A 27,177-nucleotide genomic window follows, 5' to 3' on the forward strand; every position below is an offset into this window, starting at 1 on the left:
CAGGGGGGCTCCCAATCCTCTGGAGCTACTTTTTGGGGTGTGGGAAGCAGCTTAAGATGGGGGAGCAAAACTACAAACATAGAAAAAGGATCTTTGGCATCAAGCCTATTATTCTAGTTTCAGTCTAGTAAATGAAAAACAAATGTCCCTTTTTTAAAACAGATACAGATAGATGGTAGAAATTATTCCTGGATAAAGAATGCAGTGGATCATTTTATCATGCCTAGTTTGATGTTCTGTCAGCCACTGGGAGAAAGTGTCTGCATGAATTAATCAGTTGGATGAATTTTCTACTCCAGAGAGGAAGGTGTCACTTGGTAAGTTTTCCCTCAGAGGAAGACAGAGGGAAGTGTTTGTTTGTTTATTTATTTATTTAGCTATTCTTGATCTCCAGTGCAGTTCTGTAGGCAGTCAGAACTCTCATAAGTCAAACAAAAAAATGTTTAAGACCATGGACAGCTCCAAAGCCACTTGCTAAACCACCTGCTAATGAAGTTGGATCTGAAGCCTTATGTCAGGGTGTCTTCCAGATATTGCTGGACTACATCTGTCATAATCCCTGATTATATGCTCACTGGGGGGTCATGGGATTTGTAGTCCAACAACATCTGGAGGGCACCACATTGGCAGTCCCTGCTTTATGTAAACTGTTGTTATATTTGGATAACACCCTCAGGACTTAATTCGATGGAAATAGGTGAGGCAATGGTTGTCCACAAGAACCTTCTGATCGTGCACTTAGTATCACAGTATGAAAAAATGTTTGCATTCTATTTGTGATTAAGGATCTGGTCTTAAAATCGTCACCCAGAGAAACCTTCCTGTTATTAGTAGTGTCAGAGTTCTTTTTAGACACAAACTGTAATAACTGCCTTTGACCATAGAGTTCTTTTTCCAGAAACAGATGTCTTTCTACTCAACGCATCTGAGTTTCTTCATCCCTGAGGACTTAAAATGTTTTTACCTGTTTGCCAATGTAATAATACCGCAGTAAAGGGTTTGCTTATGAAACTTGGAAGCTAAAGCAGGGATCTATTTCAGAGGGTCATGAACTGTGGCCTGTGGACCACCAGTCCACTAGTGGACTATGAGCTTCATGCAGGTGGTCGGTCTGTGAAGAACAGTTGTAATTTGAATGTGATATAATAAAATACAATATATTAAAAATAAAAGAAGCAATAAAATACAATTTAAAAATTATACAGCGTTTAGCACAGTGCATTACAATTTGTGCAGCAGGCTGAAAAATCCTTATGTGGTCCACCAAGACCAACAGCAATTGGTTCATGGTGGGGAGGGGGGAAGCTTGGAAACCACTGATCTATTTAGTTCAGTGCTGCAAACGTCAGTTAGCCCTACAAGTACTTTGGCAGAAGTTTCTCCCATCCACCTGCAATCCTTTAATATTGGATATATCAGGGATTAAATTAGTGTGTGCAAGTCTCCACCATTTAGCCATGGAATTTCCGATACTCTCAGTTATTTACTGTCACTTCAAGTCTGAAAGCTGATCCCCTGATGCATAAAATAGCATAGAAAAATGGGCTAGATGACATTGGTATTCAGGTGCACATCTGAATGTGGATGTTGGGGAACCTGTGGTCCCTGATCTGCCGCAGAAGCTGCTCCTTCTTGTGGGCTCAATACCTGAGGTTATGGATATTTTATACATTCAAAACACAGGCAATTAATTTCATCGTATAGCATTTCATCAATTTTGCCATTAGATTTTTTTATTTAAGCAGCAAAATGTTATCCATGTTAAATAATTCTAGACACTGCTTTTAGGTGTTAAGGAATATAAAATATTTACTGGGCACAATAAAGTTAGCAATATTTAAGAGCCACTGGTTTCCATGAGAAAATTTAACTGTGTATTTACTTTCCTATTGGCATTTATAGGAGCAAAAAGAGCTTCTTCTGTAGCGCACACATTGTATATGGAATGTTAACCTTTATATGCATATACTCGGCATATCTATGATATTTATTACCATGCTCTTTTGAGCATATTCAGAAAAGTGAATAAAATGAATGCTTGTTTTCTGAAAAAATGTTTTATTTCAATTCTACTTTCAAAATAATATTACATTTATCTCTAATTCTATGATCAAATTCACTTCGTGTATATGTACACATATGCTTTGGTGCAGCTAATATAATCCATATGCTTTACGGTAATCAAAACCAATAACAAGAAAGTCCATAAATGTGCAAATATTCCTATGACGTTTCTTGTATTTAGGATGCTCACAATCATCATATAAATATATAAACTATTGCTGTGAACTTTCTTCATTACAATCAATTTAGCTTCTCCATATGCGTCTTGGCAGACCTGCAAAATAAAATCCAAATGAGATTCATTTTCATTTTTGGAGGAAATACATGGGAATTCTAAAGGGCAATATATTCTTATTCATAGAGACAAACATCATGAGTCAGATAAAACCTTCACAAGCTCCTGCTATGTGGGGGAAGAAAATCTATAGATCAACCTTGTACTGAAAGAGGATGCTATTAAAGATGGGTAACCCAACCAAGACACTTGTATGTTGGTACAGTCCCACAAGACTATAGCTACCCATTTCATCCAGTATGGATGAGAAATGCACATAGTGTTTTTTTGTTTCTTAGTCACATTTATTGTGCTTGCCCATCCCTGGATTGGGGCCAATGAGACTTGTAGACCAAAACCCCACTGAGTCATTTTGCTTTATCCTTTCATTGGATTGTTTGCTGTGATATTGTGTGGACGTAGCTAGACATGGTGGGTGGTGGGGTAGCAGGGGAGGAAGATATGTTTATTCACATGCCATCCCTGTTCATTTTTAAAGCTGTCTCTCATTTTCGCATCAAAGGGAGACATGGCTGGGGAGCTGGACCATGAGACCATATTAAGAGCTTTGCTGGATTAGGCCCGTGGCCCATCTGGTCCAGCATCCTGTTTTCATAGTGACCAACCAGATGCCCTATGGGAAGACTAGAAACAGGACCAAAGTGCAGCATCTGTCTCCTGTGGTGTCCATAAACTTGTACCCAGAGGCATACTGTCTCTAACTACCCTGTCCCTGGCTTATCCACACTCTTCTTCTTTCAGATATTTCCCCCTCTTCTCAGATAGTATCTGAAACCTGTTAGAAAATCAGTTTTAGTTGCTGTTTGTGCACAGGTAGATTGGACCCAGAGTGGATTTTCGTGAGTATTTTATCAAGTTTATACTAAAAATGAAAAAAGAAAGTGAGAAGGGACATTTCAATAACAAATTGCTCACAATACAGTATAATGATCCAGTGTATCAGCAAAAGCAGGGTCGTATACTAACAAGTCCTATAAAAATCTCTGCTCTCCCTTATGCATTATCAACTCGCACCATCCATCCAAAGGAAAAATTATTTGTCAACCCAACATTTCTTCTGATTTATGCATCTGTTTCACTAACTTTTGACAACATTTTATATCTGTTGGGAGCATCCTTAGTTCCAGCTGAACTCAAAGTCTGGAGAAAAATTGCTGTATTCCAGCTTTGTGCAACTTGTGATCCACAAAATTAAATGTAATCCACCCCACACATAGGGTGATCCTTCAGGGACTTGATAAGCCTCCTTTTATGCTGATTGCTTGGGACAGCTTGTGGAATCCCTAGACGATCACAATACATGGCTGGAGAATGCATTGGGTCACAATTTACAGAACTCCCAATATGAATTTAAGGTAGCCTGTTTCTGATTGGGATGTTGGTCTCATTGGCCCAATTAGCAAGAAATGCAAAGGAAGTTCTGAAAATGTCTGCTCAGAACATTCAGGCATTGGGAGCTGTTTCTGGCACATTCCCAGATGTCTGAATATAGATAGCTTTGGTGGATCAGACCTACTATCTTCAATGATTATTTTTGTCCTAACTATGCTTCAAGGAGTTTGAGGGTGGGGGGACATAGTTTTCTCACCCCACCATAACATCTTGAGAGGTAGGTTAAGCTGACAAAGGTAAACTGGCCCAAGATCACCAAAACTAACTTCACGGCTGTATCGCAAATTGAACCTGGGTCTCTGTGGTCCTAGTCTGATACCATGTTTGCTACCTGTGGGGGCAAGGAAAAGATGACACTCACCCATTCCATGACAGTTGGATCCTATTACAACAATGGTGGAGAGACAAAATCCTACAATACACTAGAGTTTAGCTTAGGGGCCCTATATGAGCTCATGTGACACACACAGCACCGTCCCTCAACATTTTATTGCCACTCCTCACCAACCAGCACCTGTCAATTGAGGCAACTGGCTCACTCTCCCCAACAGTAGAGCTGGCCTTGATCATGCTGTTTTTTTATATGATTGTGATATTCAATTTATATCCTTCCCTTCCTCTCAAAAGGAGCCCAGGGTGGCAAATGCACAAACAACAAACCAATTAAAACACCTAAGAACATCTACTCTAAAAAAAATAAAAATCTAATGGCTGAAGACTGCTGTTGATAAGGAAGGCAAAAGAACATATGAAACTTCTAAAGTTTTGCTCGAGATATTCTGAGTACACAAGTGTACTTGCATTCCAATCTGAGTAATTACACTGCCTACACAAATTCTCCCTGCAGTTTCGTTTGGAAATGTTCCTTCGCTGTTCCTCTCCTAAAGAGTGAGCTTTGCAACTGTGGGTGGATGAAATGACACTGAAACCGGCAAGAGCTTGTCCTCAGTTTTAAGTGCACAGTGCCTATTAGCTCAATACTGTAGTCTTACTGTTAAGAACATCATGTGCCCCAAAGAGCCAGTAAACTATTTTGATAACAATTAATGCGAAAAGTTGCCAGTGCAGAGTGTAGTGTGTGCTATATATAAAATATAAACAGCATAGGGTGCATCTATTAATAAGCATTCTGTGTTGTTTAATAGGCTTAAGAGTGCAATCTTATCATGATCTACTCATCCTATTGAGTTCAATGGTAATTACAGTCATACCTCGGGTTGCGAACGTGATCTGTGCGGGAGGCACGTTCGCAACCCGCAGCACCTCGTCTGCGCATGCGCGTGATGTGATTCAGCGCTTCTGCGCATGGCGTCATTTTGTGTTTCTGTGCATACACGAGTGCTGAAACCCGGAAGTAACCTGTTCCGGTACTTCTGGGTTCGGCGTGGTCCGCAACCCGAAAACGCACAACCGGCAGCATTCGTAACCTGAGGTAATACTGTACTCCCAGTTAAGTATGAATAGATTCAAAGTGCAAATAGGTTGCTGTCTATTGGTCAGAGAATCTTAAAGAAAGCAGATCATTATGCTGAATTATTTCTATACTAAGTAAATGTAGAAATATCTATAACCTCTTCCCTTTGGAAGAGAAAGTGGGCCACTTTTAAATTTCCACTAGTTAAGTTCTAGGTATGAGACTTTGTATCTCCATCACCATCACAATTAACAAATGGCAGCATCAAATAGTGCTGTCTTGATATCATCTTGATAAATATCTGGAACTTCAGGTTCAGTTAGATTATCTATAATAACCATGTATCTGAGGGCTTCCTTTTATTATTTCATTAATGCATAGCAGCATACCAGCAAACTGATGCTCCAAAATACACTTTGACATAACAAAAGCTTTTCTCATTTTTCCATTACAGTATTGTTCGGGGGAACCCAGTGCTAAATCATTCGTAGATGACCTGATTCTGGGTCAGGGTTTCGTACGTAATTATATCAATCCAGAGCCTCAAAACAGAACCAGAAAAAGGCATACAGGAAAGTCTGTGAATCTAGCCTCATGGCCTGAGATATATGTATGTTTTATATATTACATATGTTTTATTATACTGTATTATCTTTGCTTGGTTGCTATGCCTTGTGTCTTGTTAGCATCCCATTTCAAGGCAGCAGCCTTACTCCCAGCAATATGTGAGTCATTTCCGTTGTCCAATATTTGAGTCATTTCCACTGTCTGCTGGAGGTTCCTAATTTGCCCATGAGGCCATGTCCTCAAAACCCCACTGACCTGTCAATCAGATGACATCACTCCGATGGGTGGGTGACATCAGCTGAGGGTTTGATTACGTGTTGTCTGTGGGCGCTGGCTCCATGGAAGAAACTGGTGCACACAGCCAATGTTGCAGGGTTTAACACTTGCTCAGGGTAAATACTGCTCAGTTTGGCTGTGCAAGCCAGTTCCATGCAGAGAACGAGCACATGCAGCCAATGCAGCATGTGGTCCTGGCAATGTTCCCCCAGAAATACACAATGCCATATCCTTTTAAGAAAGTATGGCTCTTCTGAAACATAGAGATCACAGAATTATAGGGTTGGGAGGGACCCTGAGGAGCATCTAGTCGAACCCTCTGCAATGCACGAATATGCAGCGGTTCGAGCCATATGGGGATTGAACCATGCTCTAACCAACTGAGCTCAAGTACTGTGTATTAATTTGTCAGTGGCAATTTAAAAACAATAACAGGGCAGTATTCTCCAGTTATTGCTGAAATCTGCTTTTCTTAAAAGAAAAGCATATACATTGGAGTTTAATGTTCTCTTTAAAAAAAGAATGCAGATTTGAAACTTCCATCTGCTGCACCTCATTTGAGAAGCCACGTATAATGAAATCATCAGTGCTGGGAATCTCAAGCAAAGGGGTAGATTACTTCCAGGCTAGATGTCTTGGCTGGCTGTGTCTGTCATGTAATTAAACACTGACTTGAAGATTCATACACGCAAAGGGAGATGGTGGACGTTGTATTCGCAGTGCTTAGTATGCCACTTTCAAGCCCTTTGTCCTCGCGACCTCACTCACGGCCTTTACATGCAATTACATGACTGGCATTAGGCTAAGGTTCTTTAAATATTCTCCAGCGGAGAACAAGCAATTGTGTGCTGTATGCCCAAAGATGCATGAAATGTTTCCCACTCAACAAGAATCTAAGCCAGAGACCATGTGATGTTTACTCCTCGGCTGAACCCATTTATAGACACATTACTCACCACTGTCCCAGTTAGCATACATGCCCCATTATTATTTTTTTAAAAAAGTTCTGTTGCCCTTTATACTGTTTGGAGAAAGGCAAAGTGACGAGGCATTGCTGAATTATACTGTTAAAAATCCCTCTGAATCTCACCCTGTGGGTTATGGGCAAGATGCATGCACTTGTCTGCATAGTGCATGCCATTAACTTCCAAATGAATCTGTTATTTGGCCCATGTCAGTGAATTGGGGGGGGGGATAGGTTTAACAGAAGAAATGTGGAAGGAATGACTTTCTTTAGACACTGAGAAATATTTCGTTCTTAGAACACTAAAGCAGACAAACGAAGCTTTTGAAGAAGAGAAATGAACAAAGCAATCCTATATAGATGAAACACAAAAGTTCATGAAGCTTTGTAGGCTGCAGATAGAACGGGTGCCAAATGTTTGCATTATGAACGAGAGCAGAAAAAAGTTCATCAAACTGTGTATCTCTTTCTGGCCCTATCCCTAGAAAGGAGCTTCCTGGACTCCACTCAGAATCCATCTAATGTGAGCTTGCATCCTTACCACCATTCCTTTCCATATATATTTTGATTTCAACAGGACCTATGCACGACTCTGCAACCACAGCTGTTTAGCTGGCAAGGAATGTTTTCCTTTGTGGGAAGGCAAAGTGAAATTCTTTTCAGCCAGCAGCACCAGGTGAGACCACCTTCCTGAGTAAATTAATACCGTCAGCAACCGCAGTCAGAATGAGAAAACGAGAGGCACTGCTGCAAATCAAAAGTTCTGCAGCGATACTTGAGAGGTGTATTTTTAAAGCCACAGTTAAGTGCTTACAAGGGGGAAAATAGAGAAATGAACATTTGGCAGGATGAGGCTCAGTCTTTCCTGATTGATCAACAGCCATCAGTAGTTTTTAAACATCTAATTCTATAGGCAACTTTTAACGAGGCTGTGTAAGTATGGACACTCTGGTCTCCAGCTGGCAGAAATGCAACATGAAGAGTGTCAGGCTTGTTCCATTTTCTCAGCCTCCACCAAGCACTTGCAATTATGAATCCTTTGGCTTTCTTTTTGGTCCCTGCTGTTGCTAAGTAACAGAAGTATGTAGACCAATGCCGAAAAGGCAAAGGCATTTCCCTCTCCTGTTGCTGCAGCAAAACTGCCCTACATTGCAGTAAAAAAGAAAAGGGGGGGGAGAGGAGAGAGAGGAGAGAATAAATTGCAAAATGTGGTGTGGAAGTCGTCTTTTCCAGCTTCAGTTCTTATTCTCTCTTGGAACCATAGGATTGGGAAGAGACCTCAATGTAATCTATTCCAACCCCATGCAGAAGGAAATCTACCTGCTGCAAACTTTGGTAACAGTTACTTTGATAGTGACATCAATTAAAACTTCAAGGCCATTTTTCCATTTACATTTTTGATCTAACTGGACATTGTTTTGTTCATGCAAATGCTACTCTTTCGGGCCATGGTGTAACTGGACAGGTTCTACATATTAATTTCCATCAACTAATCCTAAATCTTGGTGCATAGTCCTTTAAAGCTATCATAGATTCATAGAATTGTAGAGATGAAGATGCTCTTCAAATGCTGCCTGTGTAAAGGTGTCGCCATAATAGATGAAACTGAGAGACCACTTTGAGAATGTGTGTGTGTGTGTGTGTGTGTGTGTGAGAGAGAGAGAGAGAGAGAGAGAGAGAGAGAGAGAGAGAGAGAGAGTCCTTCCATCTTTGGCTGTCGAATAAGAGTTGCAATATCAGAAGGTGCAAAAATTACAGAGAGTATTAAACAGGGAGGATCAGGCAAGCTCCAGAAAGTATTTTCAAGTTCCCTGTGAGAGTCCACAAAGTGATTTTTTTAAAATCCAATTTTATACCTTTATTTAATTGTGGTAAATAAACTATCTGGATTTTTTTTTAATGAGAGAAAATTGTATTACATGCTGCAAAGGATTAAAAAAATTCTGAGGGTGAGCTATAGACAGATACTATTCCTTTGCACCATTGCAATTTAATATTAGGATAAGCAGTTATGTTTATAGTTGAGATTTTGAATAAGGCCTCCATACACAAAGGGCAGAGCTGTGATCCATCACAGTTCAGCTGCAAAGGAGCAACTTTCTGATGAGGCACCTTCAGCTGTCAGCAACTGACAGAATGGTGCTATTTAACGAGAAGGGTTACTTAACTTAGATACTATGGCCTTTGTTTTGTTTTTTGTATCTGCCCCAAATCCCAAACTATTCTCAGAACAAGAAACAGCCAAGAAAAGCAGTGTTACTCTCCTGCTGTTGAATAAGAGATAAGAACATATTGTGAATTTACATTATTAGTAAAAAGGAAAGGGGGGGCAGGAAGGAAATATGTTTCTGGTTGTCAGGGAAACCCAGAAGGCCAAATTATGAACAGAGCTGAACAGTTTCCATAGCTTTGATACTTAAATGAGAAAATGACTAGATTCATTTCTCCAAATGAGGTTCCTAGAAGGAGGCAGAGATGAAGAGAGATGCATTAAGGCTGTCGTGGCTAAATAGAACTAAAAACGACAAACTCTGAATAAAAAGGTCCAAACGAAAGTGACATCTAAAGGTTCTGGTCATGCATGGCTCAGTAAAACCAACTGCAAGGAAGCTTTTACATTATATTTAATAATTAGATCTTGAGCGCCTCCTTGAGGAACCAACAAGTCCTGCAGATCAGAGCAGCTTCTGAATTCAGCTGTGCTTAAAGAAACATTTCCAGGGTAGGTTTACTGATCATTAGTCCTGATCTGTTTGCAGGGAAATTAGATGAAGTTGGCTATTTAAATGAGAATTTATTCTGATCTGTTTGCAGGGATATTATGTTATTCCAGACATTCAACTGCATGTTCCCTGGGGGAAGTAGGTTGGTTGTGCCAGATCTCAAAACCAACTATAACTGTGCAACCTGAATTTGCCGGTATGTGACTCAATCCGACCTGACAATCAGACAGCGTGGAAGCACCCTGGGTCAAGGAAAGAAAACACAACGATGCTTCCAGTGTATCTTAGTCACTAGCTCTAGTTCAAATCCTTTGGTAGAGAGGCAATTCCATGAGGAATTCATACTGCAGGTATGCTTTCAATGAATATAAAAGGGTCTAAATGTGTGTGCACCAGCAGCTACACAGTATGAAAGGATACCATTTCTGGGACTAGGGGTCTGATTTGGATACATGTTTTGAAAAAAAGCCATGCAAAAAAAGCCTCAGCAAATATGACTCGGCTGAAATAGCCCATGTGATGACTCGTGATTTTGACCCATACAATGCATCAGGTCAGTTTCTCCAGCTATTATAGATGCAATACTAGCATGAATTAATACATGTGCAGTCTTCAGAAGAACATAAGAATCTGCCTGATACCAAGTCAGTTCCTTTGCTCTATCAACCTCAGCAGCTCTGTAGGATTTCTTCCCACTGCAACCCACCCCACCCCACACTACATGGGCACCCAACTCTCTCCATGTTTAGGGCCCTCGTATTTATGGGACCGCCTCTCCTGGTATGCCCCGCAGAGGAGCTTAAGGTCCATGAATAACCATAGTTTAGAGGTCCCGGGCCCTAAGGAAGTCAGACTATCCTCCGCCAGGGCCAGGGCCTTTTCAATGATGGCTCCGACCTGGTGGAATGCTCTGTCCCATAAGACTAGGGCCCTTCAGGATTTAACCTCCTTCTGCCGGGCCTGTAAGACAGAGCTATTCCGCCTGGCCTTTAATTTGAACTCAGCCGGATCTTTTATTTCCCTTCTCCCCCCCCCCCCGCTCCTCTTTTTTTGAAGATTACCTGCTCTGGGACCCCATAGCTAATTTTCCCCTGGCCTCCTCGCTGGCCCAAGTAGGACTAATTTAGCCAGCTAGCCCTGCTGACTGCCTAATGTTTATTGGATGTATTTCCATCAAATTGATTTTTGAACTATGAATTTTATTGTTATTCATGTTTTTATACTGTATTTTATGCTGCTTTTATGTTGTATTACTATTAAGTGTTTTAAATTTGTTGTTAGCCGCCCTGAGCCTGAGTTTATGAACTGGGAAGGGCAGGGTATAAATAAAAATTTATTTTTTTTTATTATTATGAAGAGATTTCTCAGGGTTGCAGTGGAAAGAAGGGACAACAAGGAAGTCCCCTTCCACTAGCTTCCACTCCTGGCTCTCAGAATCCAAGCCACTCATTCCGTTGCTTATACTTGCATCCATGTGGGTAGCATTTCCTTTGATTCTGAAGCAGCAACCTCTTGCCCATGAGGGCTGAAATCATGTCAGTTCCTATATATTCCTTTCCCCTGACAAGCGGGAGTTCCATTGCTGTTGGGGTTGCTGTTTTCATCCTTTTATGTTTGTACAGGGTGCGGGGGAGCTCATTCTCACTGAGCACTTTTGGAGCCAGGGTTGCAGCTATTACAAAGTGCAGATGTAGGCAAGCCACTCTCTCCCTGGTCTGTTTGTCTGTAGAAGAAGCAAGAGCTTTCCCTCCTAAGTGCACTTACATTATTACTGTTTGTTTCGTATGGCCGAGCTTGGTATAATAGCAATTTGGAACGAAACTTCCTCCTAGGCAGCAAATGGCATAAAGAACAAACACAACTCAAAGCTGCAGGCCTACTTTTACATATTACTGAGGGAATAAACAGGCCTTTTCAAAGCCAAAGAAAAGTTAACATTCTCTTCCCACCCTACACGAAAGCAATTAGGTGTTCAACTCTTTCCAGGCCTGAATTCTTAACTTCAGATTTAGCCATCAATGTCTGACAATGACAATGCAAAGGCATACTGGTGCCAGTGTGGTGGATGCAGGTGGCACTGTGGTCTAAACCACAGAGCCTCTTGGGCTTGCTGATCAGAAGGTCAGCGGTTTGAACCCCCACGACAGCGTGAGCTCCCATTGCTCTGTCCCAGCTCCTGCCAACCTAGCAGTTTGAAAGCACGCCAGTGCAAGCAGATAAATAGGTACTGCTGTGGCAGGGACGTAAACAGTGTTTCTGTGCACTCTGGTTTCCATCATGGTGTTCTGTTGCACCTAAAGCGGTTTAGTCATGCTGGCTACATGACCCAGAAAGCTGTCTGTGGACAAACGCCGGCTCCCTTGGCCTGAAGTGAGATTAGCGCCACAACCCCATAGTTGCCTTTGACTGGATTTACCCGTCCAGGGGTCCTTTACCTTTTACCTTTTTACCTAGCAACTATGGTGCTGGACCAGAATACAGTGGTACCTCAGGTTACATACGCTTCAGATTACAGACTCTGCTAACCCAGAAATAGTACCTCGGGTTAAGAACTTTCCTTCAGGATGAGAACAGAAATCATGCTCCGGTGGCATGGCAGCAGCAGGAGGCCCCATTAGCGAAAGTGGTGCTTCAGGTTAAGAACAGTTTCAGGTTAAGAACGGACCTCCAGAACGAATTAAGTACTTAACCTGAGGTACCACTGTAGATGAGAACAAGGTTCAAATCCCCACTTTGAAGGGTGACCTTGAGCCAGTCACTGCCTCTCAGCCTAACCTACCTCACAGGGTTGCCATGGGGATTAAATGTCTTGGTGATGTGTAAGTAGCCGCATTAACCTGCACTGGCATTCTGATTTCAATACTGCTTGGGGATACGCCCTAACAGCTCTATTTTGGGTTTGTTTGTTTTTCTGTAGGCAATGCTCTGGGCGAAGCAGCATTCAGCTGGATGAACTCTCTGCTCACTAGCTGGTGAGCAGATGGTTCAATCCTGTTCCTTGCAGGGGTCTGCTTCTCCAGAGCATTCCTTGCAGGGGAAGGTGCTGCTGAAGCAGCACCAAGCAGGATTAAACTCTCTACTCACCAGGGTTCAGTTCTGCTTTCTGACAAAGCAGCACCCAGTATGGCCAAACCATTCTTCTCCACCAATCAGCTGGTATCACCCCCTGACAGACTAATATTGCTCTGAAAGGATGGAAATTGCCTGCCCCTGATTTACTGGAATAAGTCCAATTGACTTTGCAGTGCTAAATAAGTCATTTTAAACTGGTTTTTTTTTTTAATAAAAAAATATGGTGTAATATCTGTGCTATTTTTCTAGAAAAAGAGATGCCGGAACTCACCCTCATTCTCATTCACCTGAGAGGTGCTGGAACTGAGCTCCAGCTGAAAAAAGCTCTGCTTTTAATATTAATGTTGTGCTTTAATAGTTGTAACCTCCCCTGGTACCCTTAGGGTGAAAGGCGGGAAATAAATTGTGATGACAATAATAACAACCATGATGTTGAACACACTGCTGTAAAAATGTGAATGTTCTAGTAGGTAAATGGTTGAACAATACATGCTATATAGATCATCAGAGTTTGGATTTGGATTTGATATCCCGCTTTATCACTACCCGAAGGAGTCTCAAAGCGGCTAACATTCTCCTTTCCCTTCCTCCCCCACAACAAACACTCTGTGAGGTGAGTGGGGCTGAGAGACTTCAGAGAAGTGTGACTGGCCCAAGGTCACCCAGCAGCTGCATGTGGAGGAGCGGAGACACAATCCGGTTCCCCAGATTACGAGTCCACTGCTCTTAACCACTACACCACACTGGCTCTAGCAGATCTAACTCTGGGATGAAAAACAAGGCCTTGCTCATATATATATATCCATGTCCAGGCCTATGGCAACAGCCCAGGCTATGGGAGGTGAAGTCTCTCAGACCCTCAGGGGAGTTCTGTGGTCTCATGGGCAGCAACAGAGGGCTTACAATTACACAACGCATGAAAGGCAATCACTCCAGCAAAAAAAGCTGAAGTGAAAACATACTCAAAGTATAAAGATTTAAAAAGCACTATACTGAAGTAATAACTTAGCCTGCTCTTGAGCACAGGACTGTGAACACCGTAATTAGGTAGCCTCCTATCAAGTGACATGAGGAAAAATTACAAAAGGGAGTGATGGAAGACAAAAGTGTGTGAGAAATAAATTAGCTTGATTACCGGGTTGGAGCTGTGATATTCGAGATCACTTTGTCAGCTTAATTGGCTACAATTTATGCAGCTCTATCAAACCTAACTAAGGCATTAATAGGGGAAGAGGTGTACTCCACGTCCTTAGGAACAATTAGCCCTTGTCTTTCATGAAGGTATTTGGAAGACTCTCTGTGCTGGAAAGTGTGTGCAATTTGTAAGGTTAATTATTTGCATTATTTATTATTACCTTTTCTTGCTAGTGCCTGTTGCCATAATACCTTGAGCACAATTTTTGTGGTTTGAACAGATCGCACAATGCCCATGTACAGAGAATTAGCTGTTCTGTATAATATTCTCAGCCAGCAGTCTCTAATTATGTTCTCCTTTACATTTACATCCTGTACATTGTGCTTTCCTCCCCGTCAAGTTTCCCCCCAAAACAAAGCCAAGAAAAGATTGATCCTTTAATTGTAGCAATAGGGGCCTCACATCCATGGTGCATGATCCTGAGGTAACCTTACAGGAGCTGTGAATCTAAGCTCTGGCTTGTCATCTGCAAGGCACCTTAAACGAACCTCTCCATGTGAGAAGCAACAGTGGTAGGAACCTCAGCTGTGTTATTTATTAAATCTGCATACCGCCCTTCATCTGAAGATCACAGGGCGATTCACAGCATAAAAATGCAAGATGAGAACACAAAAGACATAATAAAACAAGGGGGGAAAAAGACAAACCAATAACTTCCCTCCCACAAACACAAAGAACGGGCCATTGACCAAAATAAGAAAAGGTAAGGCAGACACCGTAACAAGCAAATCCAAACTGGTTCAATGAGCTGAAGAAAAAGGTTTTTATCCTCCCCTGTTACAAATGAGAGGTGGGGGGGACGGGGGACGGGACATTTTTAATGCTTTACCCAGGCTACCCAATTTTGAATGGGTACATTGGGTACTATCTCACAGTGATATTCTGGGTAATAAAGCTTCAGGCTTTATGCTATAGCTGTTTGCCTGGACTGAAGCATGGACTGTATTCTAAGAGATAGAAAAGAGGAGAAGGGTAGGGACAGAGCTATCGGCATTTGTCTATTTAGGCAAACAGCCATTTACTTGTAGTGTATGTTTTTTGTCTCTAGTGCTCTTATACAACATGAAGGTGGAGCCACCGTCCTGCACATTGTAGATGCCTCTATGTGAGAGCCCCGTTATTCTGTAAGTGTGTTCCTCTTCTTTCTGGGAGGGGTTTTTAAAAGCTGTACTTCACATGCAGACTATATGGAAACAAGGCATTATCTGTTTTTGCACCAATTAACAACTTATTTTTGGTTGATCAAAGCCTATTGTTTCTAATTTTAAAGTGAAAGCATAATTGTTCCACCTACATTTTGCCTCTCTGCATGTATTATAATTTGAATAACAGAAGAATAATTGCAGTGCTAATTGAGTGTACTATAGCCTGTGCATTTTTATGAACAAATTGAGGTTGTATAGAAATTAGCTTCTGAATATTTTAGAAGTGACCTGCTACTGCATTAGGATTGGATTTCCAAAATTTGCCTTTGGTTTACAGAGCAATAAAAATGCCACCAGTAGCTTTATTTCTTGGCTTGGTTTCCTTCATTTGCAAAATGGGAGTAATGGTCTATTCAAGGGATATTTTTTTGGTCAGAATTAAGAGGGCACTTTGGGAAAGCATTGCAGTGACCTGACCTCAAAAAGAGTACTCACAGGATAAATGCAGTACTGTAGTTTGGAATAATTTATCTGATTCTTAAGCATATTTCAATCAAGGGTAATTACCACAAGATGACATTTCTTTTTATGCAAGGTTCTCAACTCCATCTCACCATACTGATAATTGTAACCAGAGCAAAGTTCCCTATATTTCATTGTAGTTTAGGTAAAAAAAGATAAGGTAAGGGACCCCTGGACATACCTTTTCATTCCTGTTACTACTGTTCAGCTCTTGGGACAAATTTCAGCTCACTCTTTACATTCTGGATCTCTGACAGGTTTACAGCTGGGCCAGGTAATTTCTTGGCTCCTGGGAGCACCTTTTTCTTTTCCTCTTCTGAAGAAGCTGGAAGGCTCTGCAGACAAAAAAACCCATCTACTTCAAACTAATACACTGGGGGATGTTTCCATTTTCACAATGACCCAGTTCACATGCACTGCTAAGCCAAACCAAGATTGTTCTTGGCTTACAGCTCAAAGTTTGTCTGGAATGAAACAAACTGGGAGCCCTGGTTGAGGCAAATCCGCTCCATGCTAAGCTAAACCATGGTTATACACACACATACTATAAGCCAACTGTTAAGTTGTAGGTGAACATATCAGACGACACAACGATTCTTCAAACAGCTCTTGTTTATTCACAGGCCCAGAACAGAACTGGTCTGAAGGGTTCAGCCACCTGCTTATATAGAGCTCAACTACAAAGCAACAGTAACAACTTTCTGTAACTATCCAATCACTGAACGTTGCTTTCAATTCCTTATTTGCATATGTGGACCTGAGTGAAAACTATCTACAGTATCCCACTGCTGGCCCAGGGAGAGAACTTCAGTACATAACATCAACAAATTATATTTTTTTAAACCTCCCAGCTTTAGCCCTGGGTAATGCTGCAGCAGAAGGACTGAGGGGGGACTGCAGTGGGTGTGATCTCTTCTCCAGTAACCCACATGTTCATGCATCTGCACAGTGCTATTTTTCTAAAGAGGGGCTGGAACTCACCATGAACACCTCCCTTGTTCTTTTATCATGGCAACAGCGCCCACTTGAGAGGTGCTGGAACTGCGTTCTGAAAAAAAGCCCCGCATCTGTTCCAAGCCATGATTTGCCTTGGCATTACGTGCGAACTAAGCCACTATGTGACAGATCTACTAAAGTGCCCAGAAGATACTAGATCTGACAGCCTGCTGAAGACTGCAAGGATAGCTCTGCCACATCTCCCAGATGATCTACCTAACCTCGTAACCACATCACTTTTGAGAAGCTATAGAAACACTGTGGAACTTTAAATCTGATTACTGATTACTTCTGGTCATTCAGTATTTAGGCATCTATTCATGTAGTATGTTATACTTCTCCTCTAGAGCCTATGAGTCAGACTGAGGCAGCTGACTCAGGTGGCAGAATCTCATGGCGTGGCACCCACTCTCCCCTGCTACTGCCACTGGAGAAGCAAGAAGGCAAGCTGCTGAGGTGGCTCTGTGACCTGGCTTCTTTAATGCACTTTTAAAGGACCACAAACAAGTTTGGAAAAGAACACTCAAGGCCCTCTTCTCTTAGTTGTGGGATAGGAAGGATTATTTATCACAAGCTTTATAAAATTTTGTGCAGATGCCCCTTTCATTGTTACTAGTGGGTCTTCATCCATACAGCATCTCACAGGAATGAACAGAGGCAAATTAAGTGGTGAATATTTTTAAACCATTTTAAATATGCTCTAATTGCATAACATTTTGAAAATGGACCTCTCCAGATAATAATTTATTTCTTCAAATGATATGAAATATAAATTTGTGTTGGGGCTACTGGCACATTTATGGAACCTAAAATTTAGCATAGATGATGCTGCAAATAGATCACAGTAATCATAGCAGTATCTGTTCTAAAATAACCTGTCTCTTTGCATCTTTTCAGATTTAAGAGGAATAATTTTGCTCCTGCAATACAAAGTTTTCATAGGATTGGATTGAGGGAAACAGCTAACTGCATGGGCAACATAATTCTGCATTATAACATGTAGGTGACCTATTTATTTTAATTTTAAAATGTATATCCCTCTTTTGGATCTCAAGTTGGTGAGATAAGGCCAAAGCAGCTGCTTAAAATTGTTCACTGAAATATGGTTCCATTTTGCAACTGGAAAAGTAGAGCCATGGACTGTGTGAGAGCTGTGCCACAGTCTGCAAAGTTTCTAGTCCAGAAGTTCCTTATAAAACTACTATTTAATTTCAGAAGTTCATGAAGCATAGCTGCATATCTCAAATTTTCTTTCAATAAGTCCCATGCATCTGAAATTGAATTTGGCTTCAGGTTTATGGAGTCAATTAGCTGTCTGGTTGTGGTAAATTACTGCATGCTAGCAGATCTGTAGATGAACAGACTGTGTTCTCATCTGAAATGTTCACACCTCCTACACAGTTTCCTTGCTTCTTGCCCTTTCACTCATTTTCCAGCTATACCCAAATATCTGCCTACATTTCAGTCCACTGAAACCCACATGTATACTCCAAATACTCAAATTACATAACATTTTTGGAAATTCAGAAAGCTCCTTTCGATATATAAACTTAGGATCTAGGCCCTTTCCCCCCTACTCCCTTCCTCTCCCCATTATACTATTACTACTATACTAGTACTAGCACCATCCCAATACAATGAATGGTGAAAAGCCTTGAGCTGCAAGCAGCTGCTACTAGCCACTATCCGAATGGTGGGAGTTGTGGAGATATTTGTATAGGCTTCATCTGGGGTGAGGGAGTTAGACATGCCTCCCATATACACTGTGGCCCTGTTGCAAAGTAGGACTCCTTGCGGTTGCTTTTAGAAGCCAAACATTAGGAAATGCAATCATGCAACACCCATCTAACTATACTGGTGTTTCCAGATTGCTCAGGATCTCTGTTTCTTGCATTTGGAACACAATATCCACCCTTAGTTTGGAACCAGATTTATGTTGCACCCATACACTGACCCCAAAATACCACCAACCGTTGTGTGTATTAACTAATTGTACTTGAATAGAACCGATTTATACTGACTGATCATTATATGGCTTCTTAAACTAATGAGAAATAAACTAGGCTAGCAGATGAAGACATATATTGCTCTTACCTCATCAGCTTCAGTAAATTCTTTTCTTTTTGGTGGCTGACCTGCTCCAGGTAAAAGGGCTCCCATTGGGATGTTGATATTAGCCTGGAAGATAGAGTTCATATCAGTATAGCATCAGGATATCATCAGCATCATCCTTTTATTTGTATTCCGCCTTTCCATAGTTAAAACAATGCTCAAGGCGGCTTCCAACATGACACAATTTACATAATTACAAACATAACAGAAGTCATAAACAATAAATAAAACACATCAAAAAATACACAACCAAATGGAAACAATTTCCACGTAAATCATAAGATCTAAAACTAAAGATACAACAATAATATCAATAACAGCAACAGCTCTCTCAACCCCCCCCCCCCCGTAACCAATACTCCAGTCCAAGAATCTGTTCAACAGCTTCAGCTTTTGTAGCTGGAGTCAATCAGCACCCCACTCTCCCAGACCAGATGGGAAAGGTCCAGCAAGGCAGGGTGCAGGTATTCCAGGGTTCACAGCCAAGAGGGTCTCATTTAAAACAACACAGATAAAAATTAAAAACAATTTACCGTAAAAGCAGCTGCAGTCCTTGTGAAGCCTGTCAGGCCCCACCCCAAGCCAGGTGGAAAGAGGCAAGGGCAGGGTCCTTCAGGCCCTCAGCAGGCAATCTCCCTATTTGATGTGGTGGGCTTACAAGGACAGGTTTTTGCATAGTACAAAATGGTAAGATCTGCTCTTCCTGGAGAACTGCTGTACATATCAGTCCAGAGATACGCACGTCAGCCTGCCATTTGTCCCCTGTGGTGTCTTTTGCCCCTTCATTATTTTGGTAACGTTGGCAAATTCTGATTTTCCCTGAAGGTGGGTTTGCCGTCCATCCAAGTTCAGCTGTGATCCAAGTAGCCATTAAGGTTTCAGGCTGCTGGATGCTATCGTTCCACCATAGGCTTTGTGTTTTCAAGCTGCATGACATGCAGAAACTCAGAAGGTATTTTCCCCCATCACGTTGCCACTGTGCTGAGTCAAGCTGCACTTGCTAGGGACATCAGAGGATGTTGCAGGGGCAGCTGACAGTTCAGGGGAGCCAGGGGAGGGGGGCACATCACCAGAACCAGAGGTGCCCCAGTCTCCACAGACACAGCAGCCTCTGAGGCAGCAGGAACAGGAATATACAGCTGTAAATTACATTGAAACTGTCTCCATACATGGTACTTCTAATAGCAGTTAGAGAATGAATTACTATATTCCAGGACTGGCGCAGCCATTAGGCAGGGTCAGGCCACTGCTTCAGGTAGCAGAAGCCTCCAAGATGGTACCCCCGTGGACCCACTGCCTGCCCTGCTGCCTCCACCACCAGCGTCGACGCAGATTTCGGGTGAGATCACACTGATTTCCAGCAAGATGTCACCAAAACTAAGTGCCAGAGGTGGCAGCAGAAGGGCAGAATTCCCATTTCACATCAAGCAGTGAAACAGCATGCGCCATCCTGCTATAGTCTACAGTATTTTCCAACTCATCTATTAAAATATGCGCTTATATTTCTTTGCTTTCAGGCAGCCTTCTGAGGGCAAGTCCACTTTTGTTAGCAAGCTCCAGTTAGTGTCCTCTGGGCTGTGTAGGTCTAATAGAAGGCTTGCAACTGGGCCTCATTCATGTGGAAGTGCAGCTGGACTGAACCCCAGGTTTCACGTGGAAGCAACTCATTTTAGGGTGGCCACTTATGTGTTACCAAAAAAAATGGAATGCATCACCCAAAAGCAGGCAGAAGAGGGCTCCAATTTGCATGGCATTTGCCTGTGCTGATTTTACAGGTATAGATGCAAATTTATATATCTGTAGTACAATACATATCACCATAGCAGTCTGCTGTCCAGGTGTCAACTGCTGAAGGGCAACTTTGAGCCCCTGCTTTTCCTTCTTATGGTTCTTTATATTTAAACTGGACTTGGACCGAATAGCTCTTCAAAGAAGTGAGTCCTTTTGTGTTCAATGGGACTTGCTCCTATAAAAGACTTTAGTGCTAATTCCTTGTTTGCCACATTCACTCTTGGCCAAGCGTCTGGGAGTGGTGGAGGAATGGGTGCGTGCCAGTCAGGGCATTTTTTTCAGCCGGAATTTGCCAGAAGTCAGTTCTGCCACCTTTCAGGTGGGCGCCATTGGCATTATAAGAGAACAAGGGCGGCATTCATGGTAAGTTCCGGCACCTTTTTCTAGAAAAATAGCACTGGTGCCAGTGATGCGTGTAGCCACTTCTCACACAAACTCTGGCAGGCATGTGGACAGAGAACCCCTTCCTTAGCTGTGTCAGCAACCCTTGGCGTATAGGAATGCACTGAATTCAGTGGGACTTACTTCTGGCTAGACATGTATAGGGTTGCACTGTCTATTTAGTTGTAAAGTTAAAGAGATCTGTGACACACACACACACACACACACACACAAAAACACACACACACACACTTTGTATAATATATAATTTTGCTTTCAAGGCTCATGGCTTAAAAGAAAATATTTTTTCTATGCATACCTGTGGTAAAATAAACTTACATTTCTCTAGAAGGTTAATTGGGAATCCTTAGTGGATAATTCCCTTTAATGGAAAGTAAGGGAGGCTGTAAACTACATTAAGTTCACAATACTGAGTTAAACTCCATGTTTAATGGACTTAAACTGTTTGTTTCAATGCATTTAAGTGAATTGTTTATTAGAGCTTATTTAAAGCTACATAATAATGCCTTGTCATTTATCAAAACGTAGATTCCCTGTGCTTATAGAATGCAGTGCAGATGAAACAATTTGAAAATGCTAAAATAAATGTATCGCTCTACTGCATAATTGCTTTTGACTTCGTGTATTAAAATGAAAAGGCTCCCTTTGTTTTGTTGACTGATGTTTGTGTACTGCAATCTATAAATAAAAGTTATTTTCCCCAGAGATTGGTAGACATTTTTCTGCTTGCTTTCAAGAGAGAAGCAATCATCCTGCCCATTTAAATCTTCACAGTATATACCTTTTTTGTTTGCCTAGCCACCATTAAAAACTCATTGTGATAGAAAATTAATACTATATAAATCTATTTACCACCAGGAAACAAATATTTCCTGTCTTCAGAACCAATAAAAAGCTGCAGCTATAGTAATTTCATGCCTCTGACAGTATTGCTGGATATCAAATTCATAGGCTGTAATTCAGAAGGTTACGAACAGAAAAATCTTTCACTATTCCACATGTGGATGTGCAAACCTTGTACAGCTAATATACACAGTTGTGTGAAATAGGATTATAAAAGTCAGAGAAAATGGATAAAACAAGTACCATTAGCCGTACTGCTGGATAAATGTTTAATGGATATTATATTTGTATTTGTTTAAAAAACAATATTTTTTTTTGTTTTTTTAAAGTCAACCAGACAACGGAGGAAAAAGAGATTTTGAGCATGGATCTGTGGAATTCCCTCACAGTCCTAAGAAACAAATGCAGACATTCTGCTATAAACCATGGATTGCCAATTGTAGGGCTGGAACTTCAAACTATGGTATGTGCTCTTAACTATAGCAAGGAGAAACCATGATTTTGCATTACAACTATCCTGAACCCAACCATTGGCCTAATTTGGATGGTTATATCTGGGCTTTATATGCAGCTGATTCCGCCCCCCCCCCTTTGTGACATGTAGCCATCAAACACTGGTCTTCCATTAATCCATCTGAACTGGAGGAGGGATAAGGCTATGCGTGCCGATAAAAGGCTTGTGCATATCTTGGTTAAATGAGCCAATATATGATTATTCAGATAGAGCCATAGCAGTTCTGCAAACCCTAGAAGCTAATATTATTTGATAAAACAATACAAGGTATTTACCCACACCTTTATATTCATGATAGCACATTTATACATTGAGTACATCTCATTGTCTACAACTGTGAACACTTAAAAGGGTTGTTCAGCTTGAGAACATTGGCTTGGACGCAGTGTGGGAGGCGCACAAGTCTGCAAGGGAAAGAGGCAATTGGCAAAAGTCACCTTCCTTTCCTTCCTCCAGTGAGAGCCTGTGCTGGACCTTGGGCCCTTCCTGTATTTGGACATAGGCCTATTAGGAACATAATGGATACTCTGGATGGAACCCAGTGTAAGCAAATGAAGGCATACTAAGAATCTGGTTGTCCAAGAGACACACACACACACACTCTCTCTCTCTCTCTCTCTCTCTATATATATATATATATACACACACACAATAAATATTAGTATTTGGAGATGGATGGTGAAAACAGATGTCCATGAATCTAAACTGATGCCATTGAATCTAAACTGGCACAAGTTCTAATACTTCGGATTTGCTTGTTTATGTAGATTGGCTGGTTAACTTACTTCCATACAGCATTCAGTGCTTTGCAATTCTAAACATGTTTACTTGTAAGTATGCATAGGACTTCAGCTTTTTATACTTGTCACATTCTTTTCTTTCTTACTTTAAAATAATCTTGGCTTAGCTTAAAAGATGCCAGTAATGGAAAGTGAATCTTGCTGGACAATTAGAAGTAAGCAACACACAAACAACACACAAATATATGTGATGTTTGTGCAGTCAAATGCTTTTAGATGATGTACAAATAACCCTCCAGCTTCTTCAACATGCTTTGTGGAAAATTCTATAGGTTGTTGTGTGTGTGTGTGTGTGTGTGTGCGCTTGGCACAGCACACGGGAAAACTAGTTAAGAGAATTAAGCTGATAATGGAATATGTAAAACCATGGAAAAGATGGGATCAAAATGCATTTACTTGCATGACAAGCAAGTTTTAAATAATTCCTAGTTAGCGCTGAAGCGTCAAACAAACGGATGTTTTGTTTTCAATCAAAATACTTCTTATTTACTACTAGTAACATAAAATATTATCTCTTACCTGAATGCTTCTAACATTCGAAGCTGGCTGTTTTGACATTTTAAAGGAAGAGATTTATCCCTGAAAGCAAAATAAGTATGATTACTAACAAAACAAAATTTTTTTACGAGCAACAATGGCTTGATAAACTACAATTTAGCCCATGTTTCTTCTTGATAGGTATTCATTCATCAGTCCAGATTGTCTTTCGGGCTTAGTTTCAGAGTTACTTAGAAACAACCATAGAATGCTGCAAAGGAGTGAGAACACCTGAGCTTCCCTTGTTAATTTTTCATGGGCAGAAAGAGTAAGATCGCTTTCCCATCACAATAGTAAATGAGAAGTTAGCTTTTCCATCAAACGGCACATATTCATGGGAGAGCTACTTATTAATATGTTCGCTTCAAATTACACAATCAGGAATTGCTTATATTGAAAACCTGGCTTTTGCTGATAAAAAATTAATTTGCCCCATATAAAACTTGCAAAGGCATTATAAATTCCTTTAACTTTAAAACGAAGGTAGTGCATCTTCTCAAAAGTAAAAGGCAACTGCAGCCTGAAACTGATAAACAAACTACTTGAAGGCCTGTTAATATGGGCTGTTGAGAGAGGAAAGATGAATGACTATTTAAAACTGCAGTTTGTCTTCTCTGTCTAAACATGACACTGCCTACATGTGGCTTCCCAGGAGCAGTTCTTTAAGCTTGTAAAGTTCTTAAATGGAATATTAACTTTGGGATGAACATAAAGTAACAAGAATAACGTGAATGCAGAGCAAAGCTCCTATAGAGGTGCTTCATGGAGTTGTGGAGAACTTCTGGCAGAGACAATCTTTCTTCCCTGCCTGTTTCTGCTGACCTCATTATTGCCAGAGAAATCAGGACAACAGAATGCTGAAGAGTAAAAATAGACAACCTTATTGGGCTACGTTCTCTCTTCCCCCTTCCCCTTTGGTACAACTGCTGGCTATTAGACATCCAGGAACAAAAATATAACGGTAGGCTGCAGCAACTTTATATTTGACTACACATGTACAGGAGCCAATGCTGTCACAAGTTCAACAACTCTGGGGTTTGTTTTAAGAAAGCTCAACAATTTGTGGGTCTTCCTAAAAAAAAAAAAAAAGAAAGAAAGAAAGCTCAACCCTACAAGCTGATAGAGTGCTGTCATGTTGCACGGATATTCCTCACGTTGCACCAGGACTTCTGGAACCCAGCCAGATATGCAATATTTCACCAGAATACCCACCAAGGGGAGCAGGGGTGTGCGCTATCTTCCTCCTACACTAACACCCATACAGAAATATCAGGAAAGAAAAAGCAGTTCCTGCACAAGACCTTCCAGGCACCCTTTGGAGCCATGAAGCTACAATTCTATATACGGAACACATTTACCTGGGAGTCAGCTCCACAGCTGTCCGTGAGGTGTACTGCAGCATGGACATTAACACAGGAGAGGAGAATCTGGTGTCCTCCACTGGTTGCTGGTCTACTCCCACCAGATCCAGCCAGCACTGCTGATAGGGATGATGGGAGTTGCAGTCCAGCAGCAGCTGGGGGGGGGGTGTCATAGTTTCCCTGCCCCTGATGTATAGGATTGTGCTGACAGTACAAGAGATTATAGGACACAGAGGGAGTTGCTGTAGAAAGGAGCTGCACCTTACTGAGGCTTGCACTACTTCATGGACCCCATAAATCCAGACGATCTGGCACAGGATAGTTTCTTCTTCTTCTCTAACTCTCTGGAAGAAACATGGCCCAGTATGGCTACAGTAGCAGCAAGCATAACTCCCTTCCTGCAAGTCCTTGTGACACAGAGCCTGAGGGCAGCTGTGTACCAAGGAGCAATGCAGCCAGTCTTCCTCCTCTACCCCTATCCTAACTTCCATGCAACAAAATGGGAGTGATCAAACTCAACTAATTATACTTCTCAATGCTTTCCTAAGTATTTGGCTAGCTGGTGTTAAAACATCCAATATTTAAATACAATTTTTAGCTGAAAACCTGGATACTACTAAATCTTTCAGGCATTCAAACATTTAGTTCATGGCTTACCTTATCAGTCTACCACATGTTGAAGGCAATGCCACAGTTGTTTCTTTTTGGAACTATTTAGCACTTGACTTCATTGTGCGAATGCCCCTATGATTCCTGAACAGGCGCAAGGGATAGGAAGGAATAAAACTCAAAGAAGTGGTGATCTTCTCTGCCTGATCTAAAAATAAGTCCTGAGAGAGGGTGCCAAAGGACACGCAGCTGTTTGCACCGACCAAGTTCTTCGGTTTGCTTTAAAGGAGCTGATCTACCTGAGGCACTTCTATAATTTACGTCTTTCATAACATTACCCCAGATCCATTCAAAGAGGAACTAGGAATGTCATCCTTTGACTCCCTGCTGTATGCATGAAACTGGCACAAGTGTTATAAACAGAAAGCTCTGCTGTGCTGAAGACCTAGATAGAAATTACACCGCTGGGAGCCCAGCATGTACTGAAAGCAGAAGAAAAGTCCATGCTGAAACTTTACTGCCCGCCATGCAGATGCACCCCATCAAGTGCATTGTAACTACTTGCCTTGTGACAATTCTTATCAAATCCTTATGATCTCATACAGTGATCTTATAACTGTTCTAACTTTCCTGTTATTACTTTGCTGGTACTTGCAACAGCATCAACAAACATCGGGTAAATTAAAATATTTCAAGCAGACAACAATAAAGAAATGGTGGAGGAAAACATGCCTTTTTTCTAACTGTATGAAGCACATTTCCATAGGGGCCATGTTGGCATATACACAGGGGATATTCTTAAGATAATTCTAAGTGGCATTAACATTCTTACTGTCTTAAATTTCCAATGGACTATAAAGCACTTGTAATAGCAGCCTGTGTAAGCACACTGATCTGGTTTACAGAGATTAAACTTTACAGAAAAGGCAGTTCATTCATTCATCTCCTAGCAATATATGAAAGTGTTTTCCCAAGTCAACCTTTCACTTTTTCAAACAGCACCCTCTCCCCATATTAGCTTTTATTATGTACCTGGTTATTTATATAAGAAACACTCCAACCTGCCAGGAGAGTCGATGCAAACACCTCCTTTCGATGCTGAGTGATGCACCTTCTTCGATCAGCTGAGATCTTCCCTGGAATCCTTTAGAGGTGGCTGGAATTGATGAAGCCCTTTGTGCCTGTGTACTAACTACCAAGAGCACTTCTAGGGCAGGAGCAGTGCTGAGTTTAGAAGCCAAGTGTAAAAGAGAATTCCTGTCATAGCTTACAGTTGTTCTTCCTAAATATAGAGTCGGATTCATCCTGTAACTTCATTCCCTCATGGCTAAAATCGGGGCTCAAGTGTCACGCAGGAAAGAGTTAGCAAACTCACCGTCAGGACATATTTTGCTCTCACTTTCTCAATGTGGAATTTAGGATTGTTTTTTTAAAAAAACAAACAGATTTTGCTGTTGGTAGGACCTAAAGAGTAGCATAAGTTCCCAAACTATTTAAGGCAGACAGCAAGAAAGACATGCAACACTTCCTTTGGGTTTTCACGCAAAGTTGTCCTCAAGCTACTCAAATGTGGTTTGGTGACC

At 41.3% G+C, this 27,177-nt stretch overlaps 1 protein-coding gene across 3 annotated transcripts; it reads right to left on the bottom strand.

Annotated features, from left to right (window-relative positions):
• Positions 1-1,782: 1,782 nt before the first annotated feature.
• On the bottom strand, positions 1,783-26,851 carry SMPX (small muscle protein X-linked). Of its 3 annotated transcripts, none has more exons than XM_083502150.1 (5): positions 26,656-26,851; positions 23,607-23,666; positions 18,720-18,803; positions 15,811-15,964; positions 1,783-2,338 (listed from the first exon to the last, which is right to left on the bottom strand). In XM_083502150.1, the coding sequence occupies exons 2-4, from the start codon at positions 23,643-23,645 to the stop codon at positions 15,827-15,829; spliced, it is 261 nt and encodes an 86-aa protein (XP_083358276.1). In that variant the 5' UTR covers positions 23,646-23,666; positions 26,656-26,851; the 3' UTR covers positions 1,783-2,338; positions 15,811-15,826. The 3 variants fall into 3 exon arrangements, with proteins under 3 accessions (XP_083358276.1, XP_083358277.1, XP_083358278.1); XM_083502151.1 differs by having other exon boundaries at positions 26,627-26,834; XM_083502152.1 differs by lacking the exon at positions 26,656-26,851 and adding an exon at positions 25,643-25,747.
• Between the last annotated feature and the right edge of the window lie 326 nt (positions 26,852-27,177).

This window comes from Podarcis liolepis (assembly GCF_965112155.1).
Source record: "Podarcis liolepis genome assembly, chromosome: 4".
NCBI classification, from domain to species: domain Eukaryota; kingdom Metazoa; phylum Chordata; class Lepidosauria; order Squamata; family Lacertidae; genus Podarcis; species Podarcis liolepis.

Bases quoted from the DNA above. Each gene is read 5' to 3' on its own strand.
- SMPX (XM_083502150.1), bottom strand. From the start codon at position 23,645: ATGTCAAAACAGCCAGCTTCGAATGTTAGAAGCATTCAG. The intron at 18,804-23,606 runs GTAAGAGATAAT...TCTATCTTCCAG, and splicing joins CGAATGTTAGAAGCATTCAG to GCTAATATCAACATCCCAAT. The intron at 15,965-18,719 runs GTAAGAGCAATA...TTTTGTCTGCAG, and splicing joins AATTTACTGAAGCTGATGAG to AGCCTTCCAGCTTCTTCAGA.